Source organism: Schistocerca cancellata, chromosome 2 (genome assembly GCF_023864275.1).
Source record: "Schistocerca cancellata isolate TAMUIC-IGC-003103 chromosome 2, iqSchCanc2.1, whole genome shotgun sequence".
Classification (NCBI taxonomy): domain Eukaryota; kingdom Metazoa; phylum Arthropoda; class Insecta; order Orthoptera; family Acrididae; genus Schistocerca; species Schistocerca cancellata.
The window spans coordinates 970,940,445-970,963,343 of record NC_064627.1 but is presented as its reverse complement, the minus strand read 5'-3'; the positions used below and the strand labels follow the sequence as shown (position 1 = coordinate 970,963,343).

At 45.3% G+C, this 22,899-nt stretch overlaps 1 protein-coding gene across 1 annotated transcript in view; it reads left to right on the top strand.

Annotated features, from left to right (window-relative positions):
• Positions 1–22,899, top strand: part of LOC126149027 (serpin B6-like) — a 93,457-nt gene that overhangs the window by 37,026 nt on the left and 33,532 nt on the right. The window contains exons 5-6 of the mRNA XM_049915789.1: positions 16,590–16,804; positions 17,187–17,372. Coding sequence (XP_049771746.1) covers positions 16,590–16,804; positions 17,187–17,372 — 401 coding nt within the window. The remainder of the gene's footprint in view (positions 1–16,589; positions 16,805–17,186; positions 17,373–22,899) is intronic.

Below are 22,899 nucleotides of genomic sequence, written 5' to 3'. Positions count from 1 at the left end.
CACGGCGGTGAGGGTCGGTGGGCGACGCAGGTGTTGTGGTTGGCAGGTAGGAGATGGAGAAGGAGCAGGGGTGAGGGAGGTGTTGGGGCCAAAACGGGTGATGGGGGAGGCGGGAGAGGATGTCAGTATGGAGGGTTGGGCTGGGGGAGGAGATGAGAACGGAATCCCATCTGGGAGTGAGGAGAGAGATGGGGGCACCAGGGGAGTGTTGGCAGAGCAGTAGGGAGAGATTCCGAGCATCGAGAATGGAAGGATCGGGACGGGAGAGGAGGTATTTGTATAAAGAGGGGGGGAGGAGGAGGAGGAGGAGGCGGAGGGAGCAGGGCCAGGCGGGGAGACATCCATGGTACCCGGGGGGGGAAGGAGGACCGTTTTGGGAGTGGAGGAGGTGGTGGTGCCACTAGGGCGTTTAACAGTGGCAGAACGGCGGGTGGTGATATGAGGGACGGGAGCTATAGGGAGGTGGTGGGAAGGGACAGGTCCCGATGGGCCACCACCCTAGCTGGAGCTGCAGTGACAGGCTGGGGGAGTGGGGGGAAAGGATCAGAGGGAGAGGAGCGGGAGGAAGAAGCGTGTATTGAACTAAGTCACGCTTGTATTGGGAGGTGCTCTGCCCCTCCCGCTCACCACCCTTCTTCGTCATCCGCCTAACCACGATGACGGTTCCCGTGAAGTTGTGAAGTTCGACGACTTTGGCCCTATTCAGTCTGCTGGTGTTCTGATGGTGGTGGGAGAGAAAGACCACCAGGTCCTGCCTTCAGCGACAGAGGCAGACTGTGGTGCTGGACTCTGCTAATGGTGATCATGGTGAGGCAGCCATCTCTCCCAGCAGCGGCTGTTGTTGTCCGCAGCGTGTAGGAAATCTGCGACGGACTTGTGCCAGACATTACTTCGCTGCTATCAAGGAATCGAGTGAGAACGTCATGCACGACTTCGACCCTTCTGAGCGACTGCCTTACGAGCTAAATTGCTGTGGTATTAATGGAGCGACGTAGAGCCTAGTGTTTTGTCGTGACCGCATAGGGCTTGCTGTTACGTAGGTATCAGCAGTTTTATTTCTGCTGTACTTGCTTCGCGAGGGTTCATAAGAGCACTTGATACGTTTGCTGCTTTCGCCTTAGCCTTTCTTTCGTCACATAACGAAGGTGACGTGACCCTGTTTAGTTGCTCTGACCCATTACATTCCGCTGAAATCTGCTTCCTGTCTCACCAGAAAATCCGATCTCTTGTTTAACCCTGACGAAGTCTCTGTGGAGAAATGTTGTCATTGCAGCCGCCTCGTGTCATGAAAATGAAAAGATCGTATGGCGTTGTTGGTCGGGATGTCCTACTCGGGATCGGACGCCAAGTGCATGTCTTATTTCATTCGGCGCTAGATTGGGTGACTTGCGCCGATGATGAGGATGAAAGGTTGATGATAACAACATACTACCCAGTCCCTGAGCGGAGAAAATCTCCAACCCGGCCGGGAATTGAACCTGGGCACAGCGCGCGGGAGGCAAGCAGTGTCGAAACTTCCATGCAGCATTTCGCGGATGATGCTGTAATATACAGAGAAGCTGCAGCATTAGAAAATTGCAGCGAAATGCAGGAAGATCTGCAGTGGATAGACACTTGGTGCAGGGAGTGGCAACTGACCCTTAGCATAGACAAATGTAATGTATTGCGAATACATAGAAAGAAGGCTCATTTATTGTATGATTATATGATAGCGGAACAAACACTGGTAGCAGTTACTTCTGTAAAATATCTGGGAGTGTGCGTACGGAACGATTTGAGGTGGAATGATCATATAAAATTGATTGTTGGTAAGGCGGGTGTCAGGTTGAGATTCATTGGGAGAGTCCTTAGAAAATGTAGTCCATCAACATAGGAGATGGCTTACAAAACACTCGTTCGACATATACTTGAGTATTGCTCATCAGTGTGGGATCCGTACCAGGTCGGGTTGACAGAGGAGATAGAGAAGATCCAAAGAAGAGAGGCGCGTTTCGTCACAGGGTTATTTGGTAACCGTGATAGCGTTACGGAGATGTTTAACAAACTCAAGTGGCAGACTCTGCAAGAGAGGCGCTCTGCATCGCGGTGTAGCTTGCTCTCCAGGTTTCGAGAGTGTGCGTTTCTGGATGAGGTATCGAATATATGGCTTCCCCCTATTTATACCTTCCGACGAGACCACGAATGTAAAATTAGAGAGATTCGAGCGCGCACGGAGGCTTTCCGGCAGTCGTTCTTCCCGCGAACCATACGCGACTGGAACAGGAAAGGGAGGTAATGACAGTGACACGTAAAGTGCCCTCCGCCACACACCGTTGGGTGGCTTGCGGAGTATAGATGTAGATGTAGATGTTACCACCCATCCACACTACTGGCCATTAAAATTGCTATACCACGAAGATGACGTGCTACAGACGCCAAATTTAACCGACAGGAAGAAGATGTTGTGATATGCAAATGATTAGCTTTTCAGAGCATTCACAGAAGAGTGGCGCCGATGGCGACACCTACAACGTGCTGACATGAGGAAAGTTTCCAACCGATTTCTCATACACAAACAGCAGTTGACCGGCGTTGCCTGGTGAAACGTTGTTGTGATGCCTCGTGTAAGGAGGAGAAATGCGTATCATCACGTTTCCGACTTTGATAAAGGTCGGATTGTAGCCTATCGCGATTGCGATTTATCGTATCGCGACATTGCTGCTCGCGTTGATCAAGATCCAATGACTGTTTCCAGCATATGGAATCGGTGGATTCAGGAGGGTAATACGGAACGTCGTGCTCGATCGCAACTGCCTCGTATCACTAGCAGTCGAGATGACAGGCATCTTATCCGCATGGCTGTAACGGATCGTGCAGCCACGTCTCGATCCCTGAGTCGACAGATAGGGACGTTTGCAAGACAACAACCATCTGCACGAACAGTTGGACGTCGTCTGCCGTAGCATCGACTATCAGCTCGAAGACCATGGCTGCGGTTACCCTTGACGCTGCATCACAGACAGGAGCGCCTGTGATAGTGTACTCGACGACGAACCGGGATGCACGAATGGCAAAACGTCATTTTTTCGGATGCATCCAGGTTCTGTTTACAGCATCATGATGGTCGCATCCGTGTTTGGCGACATCGCGGTGAACGCACATTGGAAGCATGTATTCGTCATCGCCATACTGGCGTATCACCAGGCGTGATGGTATGGGGTGCCAATGGTTACACGTCTCAGTCACCTCTTGTTCGCATTGACGGCACTTTGAACAGTGGACGTTAAATTTCATGTGTGTTACGACCCGTGGTTCTACCCTTCATTCGATCCCTGCGAAATGCTACATTTCAGCAGGATAATGCACGACCGCATGTTGCAGGTCCTGTACGGGCCTTTCTGGATACAGAAAATGTTCGACTGCTATCCTGGGCAGCACATTCTCCAGATGTCTCACCAATTGAAAACGTCTGGTCAATGGTGGCCAAGCAACTGGCTCGTCACAATACGCCAGTCACTACTCTTGATGAATGTGGTCTCGTGTTGAAGCTGCATGGGCAGCTGTACCTGTACACGTCGTCCAAGCTCCGTTGGACTCAATGCCCAGTCGTATCAAGGCCAGAGATGGTTGCTCTGGGTACTGATTTCTCAGGATCTATGCACCCAAATTGCGTGAAAATGTAATCACATGTCAGTTCTAGTATAATATATTTGTCCAATGAATACCCGTTTATCATCTGCATTTCTTCTTGGTGTAGCAATTTTAATGGCCAGTAGTGTAAGTAAGCGGACGCCTCGTGTCATAATACAGTGAGACAGCTTCGCTCTGGCACTTTGAAAGTTTTACCCGTTTTACTGCCCTATCCATGGTTGGCATGCAACAGTGAGGAAAAAGAGCCAGTTATGGTTCTGAAGGACGATATTTTCTGAATCCGTGTTGGCTTTTGCTCAATAAATCATTTTCTTTGAGGTAATTCATGATTCTGGATCACAGTCTACATCGAGGTGACAAAATTCATGGGATAGCGAAATGCACACATACAGATGGGGGTAGACCGCGTACTCAGAGGCAGTGCATCGGCGGAGCTGTCATTTGTGTTCAGATGAACCGTGTGAAAAGGTTTTAGACGTTGTTAGGGCCACATGACGGGAATTAATAGACATCGAACGCGAAATGGGAGTTGGACCTAGACGCAGGGACATTTCATTTCGGAAAAGTTAGGGAACTCAGTATCCTGAGGTCCATAGTGTCTCACCACGCGCAATGCAGTGGCCAATGGCCTTTACTTAACGACTGAAAGCAGCGCTGTTTGCGGGTAGTTGCAAGTGCTAGAAGACAAGCAATACTGCTTGAAGTGTCCGCCTGCTTAACTGAGTATTAACGTGCTTGGGGCCCATGCAGCGGGCCCGTGTTCGATTCCCGGCCGGGTGGGATATTTTCTCCACTCGTGCACTGAGTGTTGTATTGTCCTCATCATCATTTCATCCTCATCACCGGCACGCAAGTCACCCAATGTGGCGTCGACTGAAATAAGATTTGCACTTGGCAGCCGAACTTCCCCGGATGGGCCTCTCAGCCAACTATGCCACACGCTCATTTTATTTCACTGCTTAAAATAACCCTATAATCCAATGCTGGACGTACGGCGAACGTATCTGTTAGGTCATCGCGGCGAAATCTGGCGTTAATGTGCTACGGCAGCAGACGAGCGACGCTAGAGCCCTTGATAACAGCATGACATCGCCTGCAGCACCTCTTCTGGGCTTGTGACCGTATCGGTTGGACCCTAGACGACTGGAAAACCATGGCCTGATTAGATGTCCCAATTTCAGTTTTCTAATAGCTAATGGTAGGGTTCGAGTGTGGCGCAGACAACCAAGCCATAGACCCAAGATGTCAACAAGACGTTGCACAAGCAGGCGGTGGGTCCGTAATGGTGTGGTCTGTGTTTCCATAGAAATGACTTGGTCCTCTGGTCCAACTGAACCCATCATTGGCTGGAATTGGTTATGTCTGCTACTTGGAGACCATTTGCTGCCATTCATGAACTTCACATTCCCGAACAAAGATGGAATTTTTATGGATGACAATGCGTTATGTCACCGGGCCCTACTCACTCGCAATTAGAAGAACATTCTTGACGGTTTGAGCGAATAATTTGTCTACCTACATCGCCAAACATGAATCCCATAGAATAGTTATGGGACATAATCGAGCGCTTAGTTCACGCTGATAACACTTTTGTAATTATGGACAGCTATAGAGGCAGCATGGCTCAGAATTTCTGCAGGGGACTTCCAACGATTTGCTGAGTCAATATTACGTCGAGTTGCTGCAACTACGTTGGACAAAAAGAGGTTTGACACGATATCAGGAGGTATTCCATGACTTTTATCACCTCATTGTGTGTTCCAAATACCTACTGCAAAACGACGCTAGCGTTATGCGTCTGTAATTCAGCGGACCAACCCTATTTCGTTTTTTGTGTGTTGGGGTGACTTGCAGTCTTATGTGATTGCTATGTATGGAGCTATTGTATCAGCATAGTCTGAAAGGAACCTGACTGGTATACAATCTGGACCGTAGGACTTGCTTTTAAGTGTTCTAAGCTCCTTCGTTACAACGAGGATATGTACTTCTACGTAAATCATGTTGGCAGTTGTTCTTGTCTCGAATTCTGGAATAATTACTTCGCCTTCGTTGGTGAAGTAATTTCGGAAAACAGTATTCTGTAACTCTGTTTTTGTGGCACTGTCATCAGTAACACCGAAATTTTCATCATGTGGTGAGGGTATTGATTGCGTCTTGCCGCTGGTTTTCTTTACATGCGACCAGAATCTCTTCGGCTTTTCTGCATGATATTAAGATTATCTCGTGATAAATTGCGAGCTTGTTTAACACCTCTCCAATATTGGAGTTTTGTTTTCTTTTACAAATGGCTCTGAGCACTATGGGACTTAACTTCATCAGTCCCCTAGAACGTAGAACTACTTAAACCCAACTAACTTAAGGACAGCACACACATCCATGCCCGAGGCAGGATTCGAACCTGCGACCGTAGCGGTCGCGCGGTTCCAGACTGAAGCGCCTAGAACCGCTCGGCCATCCCGGCATGCTTATGTAAAAGATATGCCCTCTAGTATTAGGGGGACTTAAGTTCATGACTTGTAGAAAATAAACTAACGCTAAATGACAGTAAGACTTAGTTTTTAGAGCTTCTAATACACAATTCAACAAAACCTCACGTTTTAATTTCACATAATGGGCATATGATTAGTGAAACTGAACAGTTCAAATTTCTAGGTGTTCAGATACACAGTAAACTGTTGTGGAAAGCCCACGTTCAGGATCTTGTTCAAAGGTTTAATGCTGCCATTTTTAGCATTCGAACGGTGATCGTTCGATACGAAAATTAGTCTACTTTGCTTATTTTCATTCCCTTTTGTCGTATGATATTATATTTTTGGGTAACACTTCCTACTCTAAAAGGATATTTTTGGCTCAGAAACGGGCGGTTCGGGCAATAAGTGGAGTAAGTTAGCGAACCTCTTGTCGACCCCTGATCACGAGTCTGGGTATTTTGACATTGGCCTCTCAATATATATATTCCTTATTGCCATTTCTTGTTAACAATATTAGCTTATTCCCAAGAATAAGCAGCTTTCACTCACTTAACACTCGGCAGAAATAAAACCTGCATTTGGATCGGACTTCCTTAACTCTTGTGCAGAAAGGTGTGCAGTATACTGCTGCATCCATTTTCAATAAGCTACCACTCAAAATCAAAAATCTTAGCAGTAATCCACGCGCTTTCAAATCGAAACTGAGGAGTTTCTTCATGGGTCACTCCTTCTATTCTGTCGAGGAGTTCCTTCAAACATTAACCTGATTCTTGTTGTATTGCTGATTGCGTTTACTTAAATTATGGATTAAATTTTTCGGGTTCATAAAATTTTTATTTTTATCTGTTATTACTTTTATGTTTTTATTTCGTATACTGACACGTTCCACGACCTTGGAGATTTGGTCCTCGATTTGGTTCTAAGGATCTTGACGTGTAAATAAAAATAAAAAATAATCTTTGTACCCGTCATGATGCTCACTATTTGCTCCTTATTATGTGATGCTAAAGTGGTCAAGTATGTTCTCCCAACTATTTACACTTCGAGTGGGCTAATGAACTAACTGTTCAATGACAAACTGCCTATTGGCTTCTGTCTCGGGTTCTTCGGCCGACGTTCATGTAATGATTTTTCTGACGTTTCGCCGGCACGAGTGGCTGGTTCACCACCGGCAATGGAGGGTGACAATGCCAGCCACTCGTGCTGGCGAAACGTGAGAAAAATCATTAGATGAACGTCGGCCGAAGAACCCGAGACAGAAGCCAATAGGCAGTTTGTCAACAAGTGGCCACGAAAGCCTTAACAATTTTGTAACTGTTCAATGTAATTTTCTGAGAAGTACGGTTTCGGACGAGTTTAGTGCCTACCACCGACTTTAAACGTGTATTTTCGCCAACATATCGAGGGTAAACAGACGTCACCGCCAGCTATAGTTGTATGAGTGGTGTACCTACTTGAAATGACACTCAAGTTTTCTTTGAACAGTTCTGCAACTGTATTATCTGAATCGGAGGGAGGGGGGGGGCGATGAAATGAATCAATTAGGCTGACGGATAAAAAATCGCAACACCAATAAGGAGTTGTGCAACATAAACGAAAGTTGGCTGGCTGTTTCTGTATCTGGAAGATAATATCTATTCAAATTTCACACCGAGCGAGGTGGCGCAGTGGTTAGCACACTGGACTCGCATTCGGGAGGACGACGGTTCAATCCCGCGTCCGGCCATCCTGATTTAGGTTTTCCGTGATTTCCCTAAATCGCTCCAGGCAAATACCGGGATGGTTCCTTTGAAAGGGCACGGCCGACGTCCTTCCCCGCCCTTCCCTAATCCGATTAGACCGATGACCTCACTATCTGGTCTCCTCCCCCAGAACAACCCCTCAGATTTCACACTAGTCGCATTAGCATGGCACAATCTGGTTATCGTTAACGGTCGTAAACATTTGTTACCTTTGAGATCGGACGTGGAGAGTTGACGTTAATCAAGAATGCCTTTAACGTGACAAAGATGCCATTATCAACATCTCACTAAGTTTGAACGAGGTCCTTAGTACGCCGACGGCATTCAGGGTGTTCTTTCTGCAGTATTGTAAAAAGACTTGACAGGAATGTACCCAGTGTACATGATTGCTGGCAGCAATGGTCACGAGAATACACGATCGCCAGAAAACCAGGCGCTGTACGGCCAGATGGCATTACAGAAAGGGAAGACCATCGTGTTTGACGTATTGCTCTGGCGCATCGTAACTGCATCTGCAGCAGCAATCTGAGCAGCTGTTGATACAACAGTGACACAATGGACCGTCACAAACCGGTTACTTCAAGGTCAGCTTCGAGGCAGGCACCATGTATCGTCCATTCCACTGACACCGAACCACAGCTATTTGCAACTTCATTAATGTCAAGCGAGAGCTCTTCGAAGGGCAGGGTGTAGTTCTGTTGCATTTTCTCATGAAAGCTGGTTCTGCTCGGTCCCAGTCATGGCCGGTTGTTGGTTAGGGGTGTAACCTCCCCACAAAATAAAATAAAAATAATAAATATTAAGGATAGTGATATTAAGCGAGGTGTAACCTCCCCACAAAAAATAATAAAATAAAATATTACGGATAATGATTCTGATTTTTGTGTAACCTCAGAACAAAATTGGTTGCCATTTATAACCTCCATACAGGAATTCATTCACATTTAACCTCCACACAAAATTTGTTTCCCATTTAATGTACCCACAAAATTCTTTTCTCATTTAATGTAAGCTCGAAACAGAAAAATTCCTAAACCTCGTAATAAAAAATAAATTCAGTAACCTGGTAAATTTTGGACGACAGCAGTGCTGCGTCATGGCCCTGTAAGATCATTCTGAATAAAAAAGCAAAAATTCTTACCTCAATGAAAACGGCGAATATATCTGCTCTTACCTAAAATTTTTCCGGCACAGCTGTGTGCAATGCTGGCCGATAGATTTGTCATTTATGAAAGGAAGCAACTGATTTTTCTTTTGCAACAATTGGAATGATCATGGATTGAAGAAATTAGTAAATTCTTTAAATTGAAGCCGGCCGAAGTGGCCGTGCGGTTAAAGGCGCTGCAGTCTGGAACCGCAAGACCGCTACGGTCGCAGGTTCGAATCCTGCCTCGGGCATGGATGTTTGTGATGTCCTTAGGTTAGTTAGGTTTAACTAGTTCTAAGTTCTAGGGGACTAATGACCTCAGCAGTTGAGTCCCATAGTGCTCAGAGCCATTTGAACCATTTTCTTTAAATTGAAATGAATGTTTGTTATAAATTACTTTATATCACGAAAATTATTATTAGGACATTTTTAAAAGATGTACATGGGAGTTGACATAACATTACTAGATATGCGCGAGGCTGCTTTTTACCTTATACAATAATACTCAGGCTCCGGCATCGCTGCACCGCGACCGGGCAGCCAACACGATACACCAGACCAGAGCAGACCGCAGACTAGCGCAGACTCGCAACCACTAGCAACTTACTGCTACAGCTACACAGTACCTACTAAGTCAACACTGCTCTCTGGTCAGCGATTCTCTTATACCTTGCATATCTCAGGCAGCGCATGAGCAATACATCGAAATTACATCTGCTCGGACCTCTTACATAAAATTACATCTGCTCGGACCTCTTACATAAAATTACATCTGCATTACATCTGCTCGCACCTCTTACAGGGGAAGGCCAGATGAGGGCCTGCTACAAACCTGTCTGCGTGCCAGACACACTGGACCTACACCTGGAGTTATGGTCTGGGGTGCAATTTCAAATGACAGCTGGAGCACTCTCGTTGCTATCCCACACACCATGACTGCAAATCTGTACGTGACTCTGGTGATTCGACCTGTTGGGCTACCATTACGAACACCATCGCAGGGGGTGTTTTCCAGCACGTTAACGCTCGCCCACCTACCGCTGATGTAACCTAAAATGCTCTACAGAGTGTCGGCGTGTTGCCTGGGCCAGCTCGTCCGCCAGATCTGTCCCCAATCGAGCACGTATGGGACATCATCGGGCGACAACTCCAGCGTCATCCACAAACAGCATTAACCGTCCCTGTATTGACTTACCGAGTGCAAAACGCATGGAATTCCATCCCACAAACAGACATCTGTCACCTGAACAACACAGTTCATGCAAGTCTGCGTGTTTGCATTGAACATTCTGCCTGTTACACCGGTTGTTAATGTACCAGCGTTTCGCATTTGCAATGGTTTATCTCGCGCTTATATCACCCTGTGAACTTGCAATGTTAATCGCTTAAACGTCTTACATAGATAAATGTATTCCCAAAATATCATTACTCTACATTAATTATTTTCTGTTGTCATGACTATTTTTCCGTGAGCGTATTAATTTATTCCAGTTGTCAACTGTAAGCGCTGCCCATACTATGTCATAGGAACTATCTACTTCAATTTCCCTACATGGGAATCTACATCTGACAGCAATGAACACTTCATCACTAACTGAATTTAATCTATCTTTACTGGTAACTGTCAGGTTTTTTTGTAAAAAATTCGGTTGAAGAAAGAAATCCACTACAGTACAGCTAGACTATTGATGACAAACAGCTGGAGACAGCGTCTGCCGTGGAACATATTGGCGTAACTATCCAGAGCGACCTTACGTGGAATGACCATATAAAACAGATAGTGGGAAAAGCAGACACCAGACTCAGATTCATCGGAAGAATTTTAAGGAAATGTAACTGATCCACGAAAGAAGTGGCTTATAAGGCGCTCGTTCGCCCGATTCTTGAGTACTGTTCATCTATCAGGGTTCCCTATCAGGTAACACTGATAGGTAAAATCCAACGAAGAGCAGCACGTTTCGTCACGTTATCTTTTAGCTGGCGAGAGAGCGTTACGGAGATGCTAAACAAACTCCACTGGCAGACGTTACAAGAGAGGCGTTGTGCATCACGGAGAGATTTGCTTCTGAAATTTCGGGACAGCACTTTTCAGTAGGAGTCGGATAACATATTAATTCCCGCCACATACATATCGCGTATTCACCACGAGGAGAAAATTCGAGAAATTAGAGCCAATACAGAGGCTTATCGACAATCATTCTTCCCACGCACTATTCGCGAGCGGAACAAGGTTGGAGGGATTAGATCGTGGTACCGAAAGTCCCCTCCGCCACACACCATTAGGTGACTTGCGGAGTATGATGTAGATGTATTTCTGGATTTAGTCAGCTTTCCATACTTACAACGATTTGAGTTTCTATTAGTGCTTTGAGCTCTGGGTTTTTTACAACACAGCTATGACCGTTTACAACTTCAATACTGATTATTTCTGTGTCTACTTTCCTGTGTTTCCACTGCACGCTTTTAAACCGACGATCTTTCTTCAATTTCCCGAGACCCTCTAGCCTAAAAATCCTCTCCTCCACGCAGCGCCCACTACCCATGTATCCGCTTCCCCTGTGTAGTGGACACCTGACCTATTAAGAGAAAATACAAGCCCATCACTCTACGGCGCAAGTCACCTTCACACAGCCCCCACTACCGTGTAACAACCACTTCCTCTGTGTATTTGACCCCTATTATACTAAACGGAACATGGAAACCCACCACACAACGGCGCAAGTCGAGGGCATGGTGGCAGAACCCTCTGAGCCACTGATTCAGAGATCCCACACTCGGTTCTACAAGTTCCACAGCTGGTCCTGTCGACGATGCTATGGGTGGTGAGCTCTGCCTTCATCTCGCAAGCGAGACTGGCAGTATGTACCACTTCATCTAGCCACCTGACACCAGAGAGAATCTCTTCCTATTCAAAGCGACACACTTTGTTAACATCGTTATATCCTATATGAGCCACCATATGAGCTGGCTGCGCCCTGTGCTCTTCACGGCATCCAGAAGCAACCATTCCACGTCTGGAAAGACTTCCTCCGGAATGAACACAGACTGCACACTAGATTCCTTCCCCTCCCTGGTAGACATGTCCCTTACGGGCCCTATTATCTGCCTAAACGCTCTAGCTCTCAACTACCAGCAATACCACCCTCTGTAAATGCTCAGATCCTGTGCATAGCTCATGGACTTCGTCAGCCTCAGATTGCTCCCGAAACCTGTTCTCAGACTTAATGAGAAGGCCCTCTGATTGCCCCCCAACTCCCCTCTCCACCCCCCACCCCCGGCGACTATTTCCTCGGAGATGTTATCCCTAAGGTGTTGGATGATATGCCATTAGGGATCAGTCAGTAATGTGGCTGCCTCTCACCACTAGGGTGCTTGATTTCGGCGAGTATCCGTGGCAGGTACGCCTGTCAATATCACTTCATCGACATTTTACCTTATTAAAACGGTCGTGGTTTGTATTTCTCCGGCAGCCGTGAGAGTTATTGCGGTTGGATCGAAACACACATCCAAATCATTCATGTAATATGCTTCTAACATCAGTAATGTATTTAATTTCTATACCTAAAAGAACTTATGTTCTAAGATGATTTATGGACTCACTCGATCTAGACGTAACTATAACATAAGATTAAATCTTATGCTACTACTACACAGACGTAGAATAAAATGATATATAAATGTAATGTCGGCAGGAAATGGTAGATATGCCGAAAAAAGCTTGTCGTTAACCTATGTAATAAATAAGAAATAAACAATTTGCAACGAACTCTGTCAAAAGTACAAAGAAGATGTCATATTACGTCTTTATGCAAGCTGTGGGCCCAGCAGAGAATAACTTTGTACTTTTGTTATACAGTGAGTGTACAACGAATCATAGCGACACGACGTTGGTTGGCTGAGGTGTCTTCTGAACCAACAAAAATTTTGAGACGCCAATCTAATCTTTACACGTACACTACTGGCCACTGAAAAAAATGGTTCAAATGGCTCTAAGCACTATGGGACTTGACATCTGTGGTCATCAGTCCCCTAGACTCAGAACTACTTAAAACTAACTAACCTAAGGACATCACACACATACATGCCCGAGGCAGGATTCGAACCTGCGACCGTAGTGGTCGCGCGGTTCCAGACTGTAGCGCCTAGAACCGCTCGTCCACAGCGGCCGGCTGGCCACTGAAACTACAAGACTAGGAAGGATAACAAATAACGAAATATTACTTATTGTGCGTATACTGTGTAGTAGGAAAAATACGATCTTAAATCTGCAAGTGATTTGGCACACAGAGTGCGACAATTAATCCTCGGAAACGCTGTCTCGGACAGCAGAATGCCTCTAACCCCCGCTGGGGTTTGGGTCGAATTGAGCTTAGATGACAGGAACGGTCACGGCATTCTACGCTGCTTCAACTCATCGACAGCTGTGGCCAGTCTCACAGAAGCCCATGACCAGATGTTTTGTCAGTGGGCCAGAGACCTGGAGGGCGCGCTGGTCACGGCAACAGTCGAACGACTTCTGTGTCGAGGTGATTCAGGACAGCTCGCTGAAAAACCATTCTTTCAGAGAGAGTGCAGACGGCATTACTGCAGTTACGATGAAATTCTACGCACCTGCATATCGAAGCGTTTAGCATTCCTCATACAGTTGCAATTTTGATGGCCAGGAGCGTATTCATACTCAGGATGATCAGTGGAGAAATCAGAAAGTTATCGGAAACGGTGAAAAGTAGTGACTTTCTAAACATTGAAATTTACCCCTTTTACGGTGTTAAACTTTTAGCGTCCGGCTGAGACATTATGGCGAAATTGCGCTGGGCCTTGGCAGCTGTATGTGCTCTCTGCCTATTTCGCTTAAGACTTCAGCGATGTTAGGCGAGTGGGTGCAATGCTCATTGTACATTAATTTAAACAAATCAATCAAAATCTCCAAAGCATGAGCATACCGTCACAGTGAGACACCAAATTAGTTACGCAAGTAACTAACTGTCTTTATTATTTACGAGTTTCCTACCTACGATTAGTTGTAGGGTAGTCGGGTTTATAACTGCAAAGCAAGGATTCACTGAAGAATATCAGTTTATTGTGAAAAAAGTTCTACATGAACCAAACATAATTAATACTACGCAGTTACTGTCGTGAATAATCAGTTCTCTGAACATTAACGGAGAACGCCGCTAGAAGCTTATTTACATCTTAATCTATCCCCGACACACCCGTGGCTGCGTCGTATTTAACTGGAAGACTATTTGGGAAACGCAGCAAACTTTCGCAGTATGCACATCTCGCAAACTGCAAAGTAATCGAGTGCAAGACTCGTCAAATAAGTAATCAAGCAACCCAGTCTGCGTTGCAAATCCCGCAAATTGTGGGCTGCTCAGATAATGGACATCTCTAAATGCGAAATACGAAACTTATTTAGAACTCAGCGAACATGTGCCCCAACGCAGTCAGCACCGGATGCAAAATGGCTGAGATGGCGGCCGGGAATAGCTGCCACCGACCTTGGGACAGGTCCAGAGGTCCTCTCCACGGCAGGTCCCGAAACTCAATCCTCGTTTCCAACTGCCTCTCTGAATTTCGAACGATTCAATTCGGAGGGGAGGATCTCCAGGAATTGCCAGTGTGATCAGCGATAATCTTGAGTTCTTCTCCAGAATACAAGGGAACCCTGCGCAAATTTACCATTCTTGGCTTGCTTAATGCACTGTAGTGCACATAAGGTTGGTACTGACTCCCAGCTACGTTCCACTCATTGGCCAAGTCCGCCGCACCAAATCACGGTGTCGGACGAGATTCACATGATTGGATAACCGGATTTTGGAGGGAAGGCAACGAGTTTTCCCACAGTAGGCTAGCGGCTGGGGTGGCCGAACGGTTCTAGGCGCTTCAGTCTGGAACCGCGCGACCGCTACGGTCGCAGGTTCGAATCCTGCCTCGGGCATGGATGTGTGTGATGTCCTTAGGTTAGCTAGGTTTAAGTAGTTCTAAGTTCCAGGGGACTGATGACCTCAGATGTTAAGCCCCATAGTGCTCAGAGCCATTTGAACCATTTTGTAGACCGGAAGCTGAATTCTTTACGTATGGCAATTCTCTGGGGCCTAGTCGGCAACTGCTTTGAAAGGAGAAAACCGCATTCGCAGCCTTAATGTACGTCCGGAGGCTTTCTACAGACGCTTCCGCGAAAAAAAAAAAAAAACCTGAATGAGATTTTCACTCTGCAGCGGAGCGTGCGCTGATATGAAAGTTCCTGGCAGATTAAAACTGTGTGCCCGACCGAGACTCGAACTCGGGATCTTTGCCTTTCACGGGCAAGTGCTCTACCATCTGAGCTATCGAAGCACGACTCACGCGCGGTCTCACAGCTTTACTTCTGCCAGTATCTCGTGTCCTACCTTCCAAACTTTACAGAAGCTCTCCTGCGAACCTTGCACAACTAGCACTCCTGAAAGAAAGGATGTTGCGAAGACATGGCTTAGCCACAGCCTGGGGGATGTTTCCAGAATGAGATTTTCACTCTGCAAGGTAGGAGACGAGATACTGGCAGAAGTAAAGCTGTGAGACCGCGCTTGAGTCGTGCTTCGGTAGCTCAGATGGTAGAGCACTTGCCCGCGAAAGGCAAAGGTCCCGAGTTCGAGTCTCGGTCGAGCACACAGTTTTAATCTGCCAGGAAGTTTCATATCAGCGCACACTAAGCTGCAGAGTGAAAATCTCATTCTGGAATCGTCCCCCATGCTGTGGCTAAGCCATGTCTCCATAATATCCTTTCTTTCAGGAGTGCTAGTTCTGCAAGGTTCGCGGGAGAGCTTCTGTAAAGTTTGGAAGGTAGGAGACGAGCTACTGGCAGAAGTAAAGCTGTGAGACCGCGCGTGAGTCGTGCTTCGGTAGCTCAGATGGTAGAGCACTTGCCCGCGAAAGGCAAAGGTCCCGAGTTCGAGTCTCGGTCGGGCACAAAGTTTTAATCTTCCAGGAAGTTTAAAAAAAAAAAATCTGTTCAGATGTGTGTGAAATCTTATGGGACTTAACTGCTAAGTTCATCAGTCCCTAAGCTTACACACCACTTAACCTAAATTATCCCAAGGACAAACACACACACCAATGACCGAAGGAGGACTCGAACTTCCGCCGGGACCACCCGCATTCCGCGAAAAGCAACACCAATGAGTCTGGCCCCCTTCCACCAGAGCGTTTGTGACCAACCTCCTAGGATCACTCAGGGATCTCTACACGGCCACTCAGCTCATACACTTTCCTTCACGGTAAACCGCAACCTTCCTCCATAGCTACCCAGCCTCGTGCATTCCTCAAACATGATCAAAATGAGCAAATAAAAAGATAAAAATCGCTCACAGACTTGTGAATTCATCGTCACAGCACACTAAGCTACGATACCTTTCAGCATATCAAATTGCGAGGTGACACAGTTGACCCAATAATATAGTTGGAAGAAATGTCAGAAATCAGGCTGGGCAATATCTCGCACACATTATCTAACTGGAGGACGGAGAAGAGACTCGTGCAAGCTAGTTTTTGGTTTTTGCTGACATTTCATAGAATGGAGGAAACAAAATGTGACTACATTAAGTCTGTGCTTTCTTCTAGGAGTTCTGGGTGGTCAGACCCGGATGGTGCTAGTCAATGCAGTCTACTTCAAAGCAGAGTGGCAGAAACAGTTTAATAAAATGAACACTGCGCCCAGACCTTTCTTCACGGATGCTGGCCTCGCGAAAAATGTTGATATGATGCAGATACAGAGCAAATTTAAGTACGCAATGAGGTACGATCTGGATGCACAGGTCCTCGCCCTTCCCTATAAGGTATTGTGCTGAAGTAATCATTTATGTTCAGACAAAATGTGAACCAATGATGTTATGAAAATATTATTTTGGGGGGTAACGTTTTGTGACTTTGAACCTGCTATTAAATGCAATGTTTCTGAATTAGGACCTTATTACCTTGCGTCATGGGAAACTCTGATTGTAAAATATCTGAAACAGATTGAGTTGCATCTGCTAAGAAAAATGTCGAGAGTAATTTTAGAACTTTTTTTAACTACTGTAACTATTTTTTATTACGCTGTGCATGATCCTTTAACGTTAATGATGTTATTTTAGTAACAATATATTTGCTTTTTGTACTGTCGAACGTATGCATCTCCTGCTAAATTATTTTCCATTCCTCTCTTCTTGATCAAAACAGGGAAACAAATTCATCATGCTTGTATTTCTACCAAGACAAGCAGACGGTTTGAGGAACCTTGAGAGTAAACTTGTAGAGTTAAATCTGAGAGATGTCACCAATAATATGTACGAAAATGATGTACTTGTCTTTTTACCTAAGTTCAAAATGGAGTATAAGAAAGAGCTTAATGGACCATTGCAACAGGTACGTATTACCCATTTTTTTTCTTCTAAGTATTGCGTGTAGTTTTTAACATATGAGGAAGGTTGTTGTGTTGAACACCAAGGAACTACTATGAACGACATAGTGAAACTGAAGAGAATATGTCAATTTATAAGTTAATTTTATAATGGCAGTAGGAAATTGAGTGCATACCTATGCCGACATCATATCGTCAGTTGCGTTAGCCATCCAGAAAGTTACGAAAGCACAGGTCATCTTAGTTCATTGCTTATGTAAAATGGCAACATATGTTGGTTACAACACGAACCTATCGGGGCTGGAAGGTGACAATGCGGCTGTGAAGGAATGTGGGCTGTCAAGATCGTTAGTTATATGGTTTCACATCTATAAATGGAATATTCGTCTGAGGGGATTTAGAGTGTAGTCTACTTTGTTCGGGATCTTGAGGAGTGTCCGTCAATAACAATTATCTAAAACAGTCATCAAATGACACTAATATGAAGCAGTCTGGTGCAGCAGCACTGGACATGCGCTGTATAATCACGTAGGACGACACCTTAGCTGTTATCTCTTCTGATTGTAGCTAGTGATGCATGTCACTTTATAGACAATTGAGCAGTTGCAGACTAGGTATTATTAAACGTTTGAGAGGGTACCAGTGTGCATTGCTGTAAAGGATGAAGAAAGCTAATTATTTGAGTCGCAGCAAACGGTAATCTTCAGCTTTCGGATGAAGGAGAATACTGTTTCTAAAATGGTAACACCTGTGAGTTGTTCGCATTCCTCTGAACTGGCAGCGAATCATGTAAGGTCTAAAGAAACCACTGTGTATAGCCACTGACCTAAATAAAGTATTGCGTATAGTCAGTGCGTAAACTACGGAACTTACGAGCATTCCGGCAATAATTTTCGGCGTTTCCAATTACGTCAGTGTATCAGAAACAGCAGAGGTGGAACAGGTCACCAAGCAAATCACCTGAAGTTTAATGGATATGAAGACTACGAAAGTAGAAGTCGCTGAAGAAACAATACCACATAACAGGCAATTATGACCAGTCGATTAATAAGAGTCATAAATGAGGTATTATTTACCAAACTTCTAAACATTTGCTCGAAAATATAAGCGCCATAAGGTTCATACATATCCCTTAATAGAAGTTGTACATTTTTTCTTATTCTTGTACTAAGCGTACATGTGGAATCCCAATGAAGTGAATTAAAATCCAATAGAATGGAAAAGTAACGCAGACTTGTCGAACGCAAGATCTGGATATACTACACTGCACCCCAATGTCAATATCCTTAGTGACCACTTTATGCAAATATTTGATACAAACTGTTCCATTCTGCTTGACTGAAATTCAGCTTTTCCACTTTGATGATAAATAACGGAATAATGCACAACAAGAAAGCAAGCTTTGTTTAGGGAAATATGAAAATGTAAGTACTGTCAGAGACAGCAAAGGACTTGGAAGAGCAGTTGAACGGAATGGACAGTGTCTTGAAAGGAGGATATAAGATGAACATCAACAAAAGCAAAACGAGGATCATGGAATGTAGTCGAATTAATTCGGGTGATGCTGAGGAAATTAGATTAGGAAATGATACGCTTAAAGTAGTAAAGGAGTTTTGCTATTTGGGGAGCAAAATAACTGATGATGGTCGAAGTAGAGAGGTTATAAAATGTAGACTGGCAATGGCAAGGAAAGCGTTTCTGAAGAAGAGAAATTAGTTAACATCGAGTATAGATTTAAATGTCAGGAAGTCGTTTCTGAAAGTATTTGTATGGAGTGTAGCCATGTATGGAAGTGAAACATGGACGATAAATATTTTGGACAGGAAGAGAATAGAAGCTTTCGAAATGTGGTGCTACAGAAGAATGCTGAAGATTAGATGGGTAGATCACGTAACTAATGAGGAGGTATTGAATAGGATTTGGGAGAAGAGGAGTTTGTGGCACAACTTGACAAAAAGAAGGGACCGGTTGGTAGGGCATCTTCTGAGGCATCAAGGGATCACAAATTTAGCATTGGAGGGCAGCATGGAGGATAAAAATCGTATAGGGAGACCAAGAGATGAATACATTAAGCAGATTCAGAAGGATGTAGGTTGCAGTAAGTACTGGGAGACAAAGAAGCTTGCACAGGATAGAGGAGCATGGAGAGCTGCATCAAACCAGTCTCAGGACTGAAGACAACAACAACAACAACAACAACAAGTACTTCATGTTTTCCAAGTAACTGTTTAGCATTTTGCCAAGTAATATCCCATTTATGATTATCATGAATCTGCTGTTTGTCTACTACACGGCATTGTCATATCAGAGACTTTTGCATCTTTAGATTCGATAACCTTCAAATATTTATGCAAAATGTACAGGACGCCGACGCGACATAAAAACTTCTTGGTCCTTTTCGTGATCTGTTCCAGCTGCACCGACCCAGAATCAAATCACTCCCCATGAACTCCGCTGTATAACTGAATTTGTCGCACACTGGAGCACGCAATGAGAAAAGATATGTACTTGTAAATGAGTTACTGTTAACAGGGGTTAGTTACCTATCTACTGAATTGACAACACTGGTCCAGATTAACACCAATTTTATTTATTGTTTGGGTTCGCACACACAATAAGGAAGCATACATTAATGAGATTGATAAAATACAAAAGCCAGTGGGAATACAAGCCGTGAACATCAGGGCAATGTAATTGAGTCGTTGATCTGCTTGAAGCGCCCACAAGGCTTGGATAACAAGAGTGGCAATCACCTCAACAGGTTGTCCCCCTAAAACACATAATCACTCCTTGGTGCGTAATTGCTCCGGTCCTAGCAGGAAGCAAGGTATTGGTTCCACAGGCACACATGTAAACCGCTTATGGATGATCCCTCTGCTGCAAAACGAAATATAAAGTCACTTCCAATGAAGGTGAAAAGAAACAAACCCCTAATCATTCTCCTCACACACTACGAGCTGCTCTCACCAGAATCGACAGTTGAGAGCGAAAAGACCTGCATCCCCCATGCCCAACTGGCAGCAACAACTCATCAGTCATGGATGATGATCTGATCCTTGAATGCAGTTCCGTATCTGTAGTACCTAAAACCAACTGCGGTAACGCCTTGGGCTGCGGATCGGAGCCGCCAGGAGGGGTAGCCGCCGGCGGTGGAGCACGCACCACCGGGTAAACACAGGACGAGTCGGACGACAGACCAACGACAACCGACAACAACCGACGACGACCGACACAACAAGGAAGAGATAAACAACGGAGGCTCGTAGAAACCACACCAGTAAATCCACTCGGAACCAGAGCCAGGCAAATGTCAACAACGAGCAACATACGAAACCGGAGGGAGCGGCTATTGGCCGCGGTCTGCACGTGGCGTAGCGGTGGCGCCCTCGCTGCGCGAGAGCCGCTGCGCGGAATAGCCGCCGCGGAGGCGGAGCCCTCTATGGGCTGACCACGTCCATTTGTTCTGGCGCGTGTTCGACTTCCGCGGCGGGAGGTACTAGAGTATCCCTCGCCCACGTCTTTCAGTCGAGTGTCCTCCTCCACATCCCCTAAACAAGTCTCTCTAAAAATGTTCTGTACCTCTCTGCTACAGAGTCTCTCACTATAGTCCGTGCAGACTATGCTTCACCGGTGTGGAAGCTCTGTGAAAGATTCTCCAGTGAAATTTTAGAACATCCCACCTAGTAGGTACTTTTTAAGCTACCCAGTAAGGTGCTTTCTCAACTTTTGAGAGAGAAACTTGTTGTTGACATTATTCAGAGTCTGGATTGCGCTATTCCTACTCCTGCAAAAGGAAGAAAAATTTTGAAGCCACCCACTCATGGGCCAATCAATCGACCAACTGCCCCAGCTGAGTAGGTCTGCCCCAACATGTAGGCGATTTGTTAGTGGCTGGGTCGGTAGTTTGGGTGCGTCGTCTCCGCTACCTGTTACCCGCAACCGCTACCTGTCACCCAATGTCCGACCTTTTCCCTTCTGTTTTGGCATGGGCAAAGCTGTTCTACCGGGAGCAGATAGGGTCCACCATGCACTCTGAGTGTGTCCACACACTGTCAGATGGGTCAGCGACCCACTCAATCCACTCAGCAGGTGTCAGGGGGGGGGGAGGGGCAGGAGGAGGGAACTACCACAATGTAGCTTTCCCACAAGAGAACACCGTGGTCTCTTTCTTTTGCCCAGGATGCCTTCCTCAAATTTTTTCAGCCTGTCAGCAAAAAAGGTGCCAGCAAGAGGTTTTCTTTCACAGGGATGGTGGCCCATAAACATTTTATTTTGCTTTTTCTGGACGCACAACATTGTTCCCAAACCAAGTCTTTTAGGGAGTCACCACAGTCGTACCAGAGGAAGTTCACAATTCTAAGGACCTGGAGTTGTATGCGACCTGCCAGCACCACCGAGGTAAAGTAGCGTGGCTGACAGATCCTACCTGCAGATTACTGGTCAGAGCACTGCTCTGTTCTTAGGTGGTCCTGCTTTTACAACTCACCCTATTCCTAGGAACACACCACATAAATGGATTTCCACCAGTTCCAAGACTCATCCATTTCTCGTGCAGAGATGTGCAACTCGTTAACTAAAGATACAGACAACTAGATAATTAGTTAAAAAATGAAATATGATGGGCGTCAGCGTCTCGATCCTCACAATCATTACTCATGACACAAATACAGAATTTTATAAACTGACTCAGTCATCACACAGATTGGTGCAACAAAACTGAAATATGAAACATGGCTAGTGATTTTCAGACGTAAAAAAAAAAAAAAAAAAAAAAAAAACCAGATGTGTGGGTGGTGGCATACTTAGGTAGACCATGGTGGGAAATAACTAATCACACTTGTATAGGACCTCCCTACCCCAAGACAACGGAATAGTTTTGAAACTGGGAGAATAGCCATGCCAAAGCATCATTAGCTTAACAAAAACCTCTCACTTAACCCAAGAGCTACCAACACTTACTCACCCTTACTGCTGATGTGTTTACATAAAGGCTTTATTCCCACTTACAAAAAAGAAACCATCTAGCACATCCCATCCACTCTTTTAAAGAAACCTTATAAAGATAGTCATTTTATTTCACCGTCTCTCTTTCACACTTTACAATCCGGCACATTTGAATTCCACAGTCATTCCTTAGACACCGTCAACAGCCTCGTCAAGGCCCCATTGACTTCCAGATTCGTACCATTATTGTTATTACAATTAAAAAATGGATTCCATTCATTCTCTAATTCGTTTACTGCGATCCCCTTCTCTTAGCTCTGTGACCCCATTCCAGAGCACGATGAAGGCATAGCAGACGATCCTGAGCTCACGAAATGCCAGAATCTGTAGTCGATCTACAGATATTTACCACACAACGGCCTCTCGGTTGCTTCAGTTACAAGATTACACCACCATTCCTGGAAATATCGGAAACGCGAAGTCAGAAGCAAACAGTGAAAATGTGGCGTAATAAATTGTGAAATCACTTATTAATTGTACTTTTTACTTCTTTGTCAAGCAGTCACATGATGAATCACACTTTAGGCA